Genomic DNA, 11148 nt, shown 5'->3' with positions numbered 1-11148 from the left:
TCTCATTTGTGCAGCGTCGCCATTATGATAGTTTAAAACTTGAGGAGGTTCAGCTTTGTTGGAGGATGAGGAGGATTGTTGGAAGATGGAGGAGAATGAGAAGTGTTGGAGGAAGGAGGATAATGGTGGAGGAATGTGTAGCTGACCATCCCACCCCCACACTAGTCCCCAACTCCCAAAATTCTTCCCCACTCCCACCATCACTCAAAGATCTTCCAGTCTAAAAGTCAGCCTTTTATAAATATAGGGTTTATAGGCGTATGAGTGTGAAAGGTTATGTATGAGAGAATGTAGGTAGTGTTGGAGATAGTGTTGGAGATAGTGTTGGAGGTGGTGTTGGAGGTAGTGTTGGGGGGCGGCTGTTGAGTTAACCTCCCCAGGGAGACCAGCTACCTAAGGTAACCTCTCACTCTTCCTCCCTCTTATTTCCTTTACAACTCCCTAAATACGCCCTCACACACGCCCACACCGCCCGTTTTGGGTGTATGGGTGATCAAGATATAGTTATGGGTGGTGATGGGTGGGTATGGGCGTGTCCTGGGCATGTATTCTGTGTTAAATATGTGAGGTCTTGGTCGCTGGGATCAGCTGATAATTCCACGGTGTAGCTGGAGGGGCGGGCGATATGACTTACCGCTCCACATTTTTCTATTTTACGCCCACACTCGCTCACTCTGCCTCTTTAATATATACCTCTAGCCTCCCGCACCCATATTTCCAACCATAGGTAGCAATCATTTTACACAAAAATGTTTCTTTTTCATGAAGTAAAGGAAAAGTGTTGGGTTAGTGGTTGAGGGAAGGAAGGCAGTCTGTGCTCTCAATTATCTTTAATGGCAGACTACCGCCTTATTATTAATTAAAGAAGGTGTAATCCTACCAGTTTGATATGCCCTGTGAGTAATATTGCCCCTGTTAGGCCTACATAGGCCTGTTAAACTTGTAATGGGCGGCTCTACTCTCAGCTTAATTTAATATATATTTTTTTTCATTTTGGGGTCAATATCCTAGTTTTTTCAGTTGATTATTTTATGAGGATTAAGAATTAGTATTTATATGTTAATGTAGTCTAAAGTAACGTGTTATATTTTATTATATATGATGATTTGAGTTAAATGGCTAATATTTTTATAATACAAAGTTAATTATTATTATAAACTTGATGCTGATGAAGGGCTCTTGATCCAAAGAATTGGAGCTACCCTCATTATTCTTTGATTGTGGTTGTCTCCCATCATGTGCTATATGAGCCCTTAAAGTTTAGTGCTTCACTGGAAAATATAATAATAAGATTATATTCTTAAAGAAGGGTTAAACCCAGGAAGGTCATACAGCACCTATAGAATGGGAGACAGTCAAACTTAATTGAGAAAAATAAGGGTAGCATTAATTTCTTAGATCAAGAGTCCTTCACTGGTGTCAAGGCTCCACCTTAAGAAAATTCAATGTTGGGATAAATTTGCATTAATACATTTGAGCCATGAGGTTCATGGTTCAGGAAGATAATAATGACAGAACACTGTAGTAGGCTACTGGCCCATGCTACTCTGGTTCAGTTTTCACTCACCAATATCCACTTATGTACCTATTCAAGCTAAATTTAAAACTACCCAGAGTTTTGTCTCTTTGATGCTGCTTTACACTTTGTGCTCCACTTGTCATTTCTCTATCTTCAACCCATTGCTGTGAGTCCTCTCTTGTTTAGATTTTTTCAACAAATTTATATTCCCTTTATTTATGCCTGTCTTCCATTTATACACTTCCTCCATATTTTTCCTAATTTTACATCTTTCCTGAGAGTACAGATTCAGTGCCCTCAGCCTGTCTTCATAGGAAAGATTACTGATACATGGGCTTATCTTCATCATCCTTCTCTGTGTATTTTCCAGCACATTTATGTCCATTTTGTAATATGGAGGCCAGAATTGAGTAGTATAATCTAAAGGAAGTCTTACTAAGAATATATGAAGTTGAAATAAAATCTTAGGACTTCTATTATTTATACTTCTTGATATGAAGTTGAGAATTCTATTAGCTGTATTGCAAACATTTGTATGTTGTTGCCTTGGCTCTAAATTTCTGCAAACCAGAACTAAATCTTTTTTGCATTCACTTCAGCTAAAATCTACATTATTTAGCTTATAGGTGTCATGTGGTAAGTTTTTCAGCTCACATTTGAAGGCCCTGGGTTTGATCCTAATAGAAGTGGAAATGGTTTTTTTACATATATCTGTTACCCCAGGTCACCTAGCAGTAACCTGGGTAACTTATGCAAATCAAAGGACCAAGAATTTGGAACATCCTATCTGAAGAACCTATTCTGTCTAGTACTAGCTTCAAAAACAGTGTCAAATAATATCTCTTGGACTTAATGCAAAATTTGTATGATGAGGTTATACTTCTCTGACAGTGATATCTTAAACTGTTTGCCTATTCATTATTTAGTCTCCATTGTAACCCCACTGTAATCTTAACTATGTACCTTTTACCGTACATACAGAAAATTTATGGTACATGCAAGTTCTAGTGTTAAGCAGTTTGTAAATACAGTAGTTACTTCTGGTATGCCTTAAACTATCCAATTTACTGTAATATTCATGTATAGTGTAGTTTGCATCCTGGGGGATGAGGACCAAAGAACCACCATAGAAATACATCGGATACAGTAACCTTGTTGGGTTATCCAGTGTTAATAACCCTCCAAGTTAATAGTCTGAATGACTCATCTTTGTAATACGTACAGTATTAATTTAAAATAGAGTAAATGTAACTGTGTAACTAATATAGTTTTTAATTAATTTTCTTGTAACTAATATACATTTTATTTTTATGGTTAATAATTATAACCTAATATATTCTTTTAACTAATATTCAAGTAACTAATGCAATAATTTTCTATTTTTTATTTGGTTTGGTATTATTAATACTGTACTAGGGTGGCCCCAAAACTTCTAAGTTGGAAATGTCTTTCTCCACAAGGCTGCCAAAGTTACAAACTGAAGTGTAAGTATAAAGGAAAAAAAATTAGACATATCAGACAATATTTAGAGGTATGTACTTATTTGCACATTATTGAATGCACATACACAGAATGTGCAAATGATAGCCACCTCTAAATATTGTCCAGCCTGCCTAATTGTTTACATATATATTTACATTTTGCATACTGAGGGTCCATGGTTTGAGCCCTGGTGTGGTTGAAAATGCATGTTGCCTTACACCTGCTGCCCCTGTCACCCAGCAATAAGTAGGTACCTGGGTGTTAATTGACTGTTGTGGGTCACATCCAAGGGCTGGGCTTTGAAATGAGCTGAGATAGGATAATATATCTTAGCCTGTAAAATTGATCTGTGTAAAAAAAAAAAAATGATCAGTCTTGTGGAGAAAGTTATTTTCATTTTTTTATTTTTGGAGGCCACCCTCCAATATTGATATAACAGGTATCATCACCTAAAAATGTGTGTTTTAACTCTCAAAATGGACACAAATTTCTATTTCTGTGGCTTTTATTAATTTTATCTTTGCTTTTAATGTGTGTTACATATCATTAATGTTTTTATTGGTGCAAGCACTGAGTGACTTATGCAGTCAGAGTGCTCTGTAAATATCATAGCTACTATTACCACTATGTAACCTAACTCTCTTCAGTTTCTATAAACATAAACTATTATTGCATTGCTGCTGCTGCATGTTATTTAGTCTCACTGATTTACATTTATGATTTAATCTACTGTACTGGAGTGCAACACATGAAAATATGGAAGAAGTAGTAGTACAAGAAGTAGTGAGTTTAGTGGTGGGGTGTAGTTTTGGGATAAGCAATGGGTGTAATAGAGGATTAAACAGTGGGTGTAACAGAGGATTAAACAGTGAGTGTAATAGAGGGTTAAACAGTGAATGTAATAGAGGATTAAACAGTGGGTGCATCTTTGATGTAAGACCTTGATTTTCTTGTCAGAAACTTGCATGTTGGTTTAATTTTCTCACCTGATAAAGACATTGTTGCATTATCACATTATTATTGGTGAGGCATAAAAGGTGTGGTTGGTGGGAAGGTGACCAGTATCTGGGGAGGAAATGAGGGGGCACATAAATAAAAGGCTTCATGAGTGCACAAGATTAATTTAGTGGGCAAGGTAAGACATGTCTGGATGGAACACCTTAACTACATGTCTGATTTTGGTTACTCTTTAGTGTAGCATGAAATTCTCAGAGGGATTTTAGGAGTACTGGTATAGATATATGGATAATTTTGACCAGACTCTTCTTTTACAGATGGGGATGTTGCAATAGATCCTCATCATTGTACAAAACTTTGACAAGGCTCGTGTCTTTCCACTTGGGATGCAGAAATAGATCTCTAATATTGTACAAAACTTGACTCCCACCTATAATAAAACAGTAATAGAAGAGCTATGATGGCTGACCAATCAGCTTCCGAGAAAGCTCCAAGTAAAGTTGATGGGAAAACTAAGGAACCGCAGAAGTTCCTGTATTTGCAACTACAGCAAGACAGGGTAAGTGCTACTCTATGCATTGTGTTTATTTTAAGTCCTAATTATAAGGTATAGTATTAGAATGCCTAAAATACTCTTCATAATCAATGGATTTCCAATAAACTTGTAGTCCATGCCTCTTATTACTAATTTTATTAATTTTTTTCAGTCAAAACAAAAAAGATGAGCTATACAATATTTACTTAGGAAGGAAAAGAAAAAATGGCTAATTATGCTGAAGATTTATTGAATGGTTAAGTTGTATCCCTGGTGTGTGAATGATTGGTTTCTTTTGACAGGTTTGACTGTAATGTGGGGTCTAGAAAAGGCATTATATGATAAGGCTTATAGTGATTAGGAAAAAAAGTATTATGGCACTCTTAGACAGTAAAAGGGCTGTTTTATGGGATCTTGATGTTGGCGAGAAACCATGTGGGTACCGTCTGTGCTCAGCATAACAAAATGATGTGACAAATATCCAGTCTCTGTTCTCTCTAATAACTACACCTCTACAAGTTGTTTTTTTCCAGTCAGTCAACCATCATCAAAAAGTTTTTCTATTTTCTGGAGGCAATGGGAAAGGAGAGGTGTTAAGCTGTGCTGTTCATTACTTGTATAAATGTCTTTGGTGTATATTTAGTGCTTACATAAGTATATGGTTATGGTGTTGGTTATAAAAAACTGAGTTTTCTTTAAAAAAAATTTTGTTGATTGTATGTCATTAGCCAGGGATGCATTAATGTGTTTTAAAGTAATCTTTATAATTTTTATGAGGTCCTTCAATAATAAGCCATAATGTATTTTCAGACTGGGGATGGAAGCGGTCGTGTGGCGACCCTGGTTGGTGGCCGAGGAGCAGGTGGACCGGCCCACTTCATTCCCCTCACGGCTAAGCTCAACTCTATATCTGTCTTAGGCTCGGGCTCTAGACCCAACCGCACCACTGTCTCTGTACCAACTTCTCGCAGCCAGGTACAGTATATAATACTCAGCATTCAGTGCCACCTCCCTGCAGTAACCAGGTCATGCTACCACTGATTGGACCTCTAACCAACTGAATAAGAAAGATTCTTTAAACAGCATCATTTTTTTTTTAAATGCCTTGTTTCCCAAAGGAAACTTAATAATTTTGATACTAGGAAATTTCTTTATACAGTATAAATGTGATCTTCTGCCAAGACACCCCAGACACCATTACTGGACTTTAAATTTCTTTTTATCAAATGTGGTATACTCTTTGAAACATTCTTAGAGCTAGTAATCACATTCACATTTGCAATAACTAAGCTAGTAGGTTCTAGTGGCTACTGTAGTTTTTTTTTTTTTATCACACTGACCATCTCCCACTGAAGCAGGGTGACCCAAAATAAGGAAAAAACACTTTCACCATCATTCACTCCTTCACTGTCTTGCCAGAGGCACACTGATACTATGGTTCAGATACCCCTCCAAAGTACAATATCCCCACCCCTCCTTCAGAGTGCAGGCACTGTAGCTGACTCTTCAATATAAGTTTCCTCCTTTATTACTGTGAAATAACCCTTGGCCTGTATTCCTTGGAATACAGGTGAGAAAAACATGATAATATACACTTGGAATTCCTTAGAGGGATTAGTCCCAAATCTGCTCACAGAACTCACTCTCTACCAAAGTAAAAGACTTGGCAAGCTGTTCAACATTCCAAAGTGAAAAGCAGGAGTGCCATGAATACACTAAGAGACATCACAATATGTGTCAGGGGCCCAAGACTTCAACTGCTTCCCAGTATACATAAGGGAAATTACCAATAAACCCCTGGCTGTTTTCAAGAGGGAGCTGAACAGGCACCTAAAGTCAGTTCCTGACCAACCTGATTGTGGTTTGTACATTGGTTTCCATGCAGCCAGCAGTAGGAGTCTGGTTGATCAGGGCCTTGATCCACTACAAGACCTGGTAATGGATCGGGTCGTGAGGGCATTGACTCCCCGGAACACCCTCCACGTATACTCCTGGTATGTATGTATGTATGTACATATATATATATATATATATATATATATATATATATATATATATATATATATATGTATATATATATATATGTATATATATATATATCATTGTGGATGTTATGAATGAGAAGAAGCTGGATGTCCTGGCTTTAAGTGAAACAAAGCTGAAGGGGGTGGGAGAGTTTCAATGGAGAGGAATAAATGGGATTAGGTCAGGGGTTTCAAATAGAGTTAGAGCTAAAGAAGGAGTAGCAATAATGTTGAAGGATAAGCTATGGCAGGAAAAGAGGGACTATAAATGTATTAATTCAAGGATTATGTGGAGTAAAATAAAGATTGGATGTGAAAAGTGGGTTATAATAAGCGTGTATGCACCTGGAGAAGAGAGAAGTGTAGAGGAGAGAGAGAGAGATTTTGGGAAATGTTGAGTGAATGCGTGGGGAGTTTTGAATCAAGTGTGAGAGTAATGGTGGTTGGGGATTTCAATGCTAAAGTGGGTAAAAATGTTATGGAGGGAGTAGTAGGTAAATTTGGGGTGCCAGGGGTAAATGTAAATGGGGAGCCTTTAATTGAGCTATGTGTGGAAAGAGATTTGGTAATAAGTAATACATATTTTATGAAAAAGAGGATAAATAAATATACAAGGTATGATGTAGCACGTAATGAAAGTAGTTTGTTAGATTATGAATTGGTGGATAAAAGGTTGATGGGTAGGCTCCAGGATGTACATGTTTATAGAGGGGCAACTGATATATCGGATCATTATTTAGTTGTAGCTACAGTTAGAGTAAGAGGTAGATGGGAAAAGAAGAAGGTGGCAACAACAAGTAAGAGAGAGGTGAAAGTGTATAAACTAAGGGAGGAGGAAGTTCGGGTGAGATATAAGCGACTATTGGCAGAAAGGTGGGCTAGTGCAAAGATGAGTAGTGAGGGGGTTGAAGAGGGTTGGAATAGTTTTAAAAATGCAGTATTAGAATGTGGGGCAGAAGTTTGTGGTTATAGGAGGGTGGGGGCAGGTGGAAAGAGGAGTGATTGGTGGAATGATGAAGTAAAGGGTGTGATAAAAGAGAAAAAGTTAGCTTATGAGAGGTTTTTACAAAGCAGAAGTGTTATAAGAAGAGCAGAGTATATGGAGAGTAAAAAAAAGGTGAAGAGAGTGGTGAGAGAGTGCAAAAGGAGAGCAGATGATAGAGTGGGAGAGGCACTGTCAAGAAATTTTAATGAAAATAAGAAAAAATTTTGGAGTGAGTTAAAAAAGTTAAGAAAGCCTAGGGAAAGTATGGATTTGTCAGTTAAAAAGAGAGTAGGGGAGTTAGTAGATGGGGAGATGGAGGTATTGGGTAGATGGCGAGAATATTTTGAGGAACTTTTAAATGTTGAGGAAGAAAGGGAGGCGGTAATTTCATGCACTGGTCAGGGAGGTATACCATCTTTTAGGAGTGAAGAAGAGCAGAATGTAAGTGTGGGGGAGGTACGTGAGGCATTACGTAGAATGAAAGGGGGTAAAGCAGCTGGAACTGATGGGATCATGACAGAAATGTTAAAAGCAGGGGGGATATTTATTTATTTATTTATTTATTTATTTATTTATTAACAATTTGAGCACACATACAGAGGTACAAAAAAATACAGATAAGAGCAGCATGCCAAAGCCACTTATACTATGCATAGCATTACGGGCTGGCTTAAAATTAATTTAAGATTAACTAAGCAATGATGAAATCAGTGATAAAACATTAATGTAAACAGATTACTATAAAGCACAAGTGAGTATTACAAAGACAGGTCATATGGTTGCATGCATTGTTGTACATTCAGTCGTATGGAGTATTCTGTTACGTAGTGTATTTAAAAAATAATAAAGTTAGATTGGGTTTTAGGTTTAACATTTATGTGATATAATTGTGAGAAACGTTTAAGATATACAATTTATAAGGTTCAGTTATTCAGTATTTATTTGGTTTTGGGTGAGTAAGTGATCTTTGAGAAGAGACTTGAATTTATAAACAGGTAGTGTTTCTTTTATATTTACAGGTAATGAATTCCAGATTTTAGGGCCTTTTATGTGCATTGAGTTTTTGCATAGTGTGAGATGGACACGAGGAACATCAAAGAGTGATCTGTGCCTTGTGTTATGGTCATGTGTTCTGTTGAGGTTGGCAAGATGTTTGAGGGGAGGGTTAATATCAGAGTTAAGTGTTCTATGTATGTAATAGGTGCAGTAATAAGTATGGATGTTTTGTATGGTGAGTAGGTTTAGTGTATTGAATATTGGTGGAGTGTGCTGCCTGTAGTGAGAATTTGTTATCATTCTAACTGCAGCCTTTTGTTGGGTAATTAGTGGTCTGAGATGGTTAATTGTTGTTGAGCCCCATGCACAAATTCCATAGGTGAGATAGGGGTAAATAAGAGAGTGATATAGGGCCAGGAGGGCTGACTGTGGAGCATAGTACCGTATCTTCGATAGTATGCCTACAGTCTTGGAAATTTTCTTAGAAATTTGTTGTATATGTGTATGAAATTTGAGTCTATTATCAAGGTGGATTCCTGAGAATTTTCCCTCTGTTAGCTTTGTGATAGGTGATCCGTTTATCATTATGTTAAGAGGGACATCTGTTGCTCTGTTACCAAACTGAATGAAGTAGGTTTTGTCAATGTTTAGTGTAAGTTTGTTAGTCCTCATCCAGGTAGATATTTTCTGTAATTCGGTATTTACAGTATTGGCTAGCGTGACTGGGCTCGGGTGGGAGAAGACGTATGTAGTGTCATCTGCAAATAGTGTGGGTTTGAGTAATTGCAAAGCATTTGGTAGGTCATTTATGTATAGGAGAAAGAGAAGAGGGCCAAGGACACTTCTGTTGGAGTGGTTGGTACTTTTGTTTAATAAATGTATGAAAGAGGGGAAGGTACCTAGGGATTGGCGGAGAGCATGTATAGTCCCTTTATATAAAGGGAAAGGGGACAAAAGAGACTGTAAAAATTATAGAGGAATAAGTTTACTGAGTATACAAGGAAAAGTGTACGGTAGGGTTATAATTGAAAGAATTAGAGGTAAGACAGAATGTAGGATTGCGGATGAGCAAGGAGGTTTCAGAGTGGGTAGGGGATGTGTAGATCAAGTGTTTACATTGAAGCATATATGTGAACAGTATTTAGATAAAGGTAGAAAAGTTTATATTGCATTTATGGATTTAGAAAAGGCATATGATAGAGTGGATAGGGGAGCAATGTGACAGATGTTGCAAGTATATGGAATAGGTGGTAAGTTACTAAATGCTGTAAGGAGTTTTTATGAGGATAGTGAGGCTCAGGTTAGGGTGTGTAGAAGAGAGGGAGACTACTTCCTGGTAAAAGTAGGTCTTAGACAGGGATGTGTAATGTCACCATGGTTGTTTAATATATTTATAGATGGGGTTGTAAAAGAAGTAAATGCTAGGGTGTTTGGGAGAGCAGTGGGATTAAATTATGGGGAATCAAATTCAAAATGGGAATTAACACAGTTACTTTTTGCTGATGATACTGTGCTTATGGGAGATTCTAAAGAAAAATTGCAAAGGTTAGTGGATGAGTTTGAGAATGTGTGTATAGGTAGAAAGTTGAAAGTGAACATAGAAAAGAGTAAGGTGATGAGGGTGTCAAATGATTTAGATAAAAAAAAATTGGATATCAAATTGGGGAGGAGGAGTATGGAAGAAGTGAATGTTTTCAGATACTTGGGAGTTGACGTGTCGGCGGATGGATTTATGAAGGATGAGGTTAATCATAGAATTGATGAGGGAAAAAAGGTGAGTGGTGCATTGAGGTATATGTGGAGTCAAAAAACGTTATCTATGGAGGCAAAGAAGGGAATGTATGAAAGTAAAGTGGACCCCCGCATAGCGATATTAATCCGTGCAAGAGAACTCATTGTTATGCGAAATTATCGTTATGCAAATGAATTTTCCCCATAAGAAATAATGGAAATCAAATTAATCCGTGCAAGATACCCCAAAGTATGAAATATTAATTTTAATACACACAAACTGAAAAAGGCATGCACAATTATATGACACTTACTTTTATTGAAGATCTGGTGATGATTGATGGCATGGGAGGAGGAGAGAGTGTTAGTGTTTAGAAGGGGAATCCCCCTCCATTAAGACTTGAGGTGTCAAGTCCTTTTCTGGGGTTACTTCCCTTCTTCTTTTAATGCCACTAGGACCAGCTTATGAGTCACTGGAGTTCTGTCGCACAACATATCTGTCCATAGTGGCCTGTACCTCTCGTTCCTTTATGACTTCCCTAAAGTGTTTCACAACATTGTCAGTGTAATAGTCACCAGCACGGCTTGCAATAGCTGTGTGAGGGTGATTTTCATCCATGAAGGTTTGCACTTCAAGCCACTTTGCACAGATTTCCTTAATCTTTGTAGTAGGCAATTTCTTCAATTTCTCTCTCCCCTCCTTCGAACCAGTTTCCTCAGGTCTGGCCTCTTGCTGTTGAAGTTGATCTATCAGCTCATCAGTGGTTAGTTCTTCATTGTCCTCCTCCACCAACTCTTCCACATCATCCCCACTAACCTCCAACCCCAAGGACTTTCCCAATGCCATAATGGATTCCTCAACTGGCATAGGATTCTCAGGGTTAGCCTGAGACCCTTCAAAATCCCTTTGGTCTACACA

At 37.6% G+C, this 11148-nt stretch overlaps 1 protein-coding gene across 1 annotated transcript in view; it reads left to right on the top strand.

The window, feature by feature from the left end:
- Positions 1–278: 278 nt before the first annotated feature.
- Positions 279–11148, top strand: part of l(3)mbt (lethal (3) malignant brain tumor) — a 54995-nt gene continuing 44125 nt past the window's right edge. Inside the window, exons 1-3 of the mRNA XM_053790098.2 lie at positions 279–398; positions 4276–4517; positions 5304–5468. Of these exons, the coding sequence (XP_053646073.1) occupies positions 4416–4517; positions 5304–5468 (267 nt within the window). The 5' untranslated portion in view covers positions 279–398; positions 4276–4415. The remainder of the gene's footprint in view (positions 399–4275; positions 4518–5303; positions 5469–11148) is intronic.

The sequence above is a fragment of the Cherax quadricarinatus genome, chromosome 58 (assembly GCF_038502225.1).
Source record: "Cherax quadricarinatus isolate ZL_2023a chromosome 58, ASM3850222v1, whole genome shotgun sequence".
In the NCBI taxonomy this organism is placed as follows: Eukaryota; Metazoa; Arthropoda; class Malacostraca; order Decapoda; family Parastacidae; genus Cherax; species Cherax quadricarinatus.
This window is presented reverse-complemented; position numbering and strand designations above follow the sequence as displayed.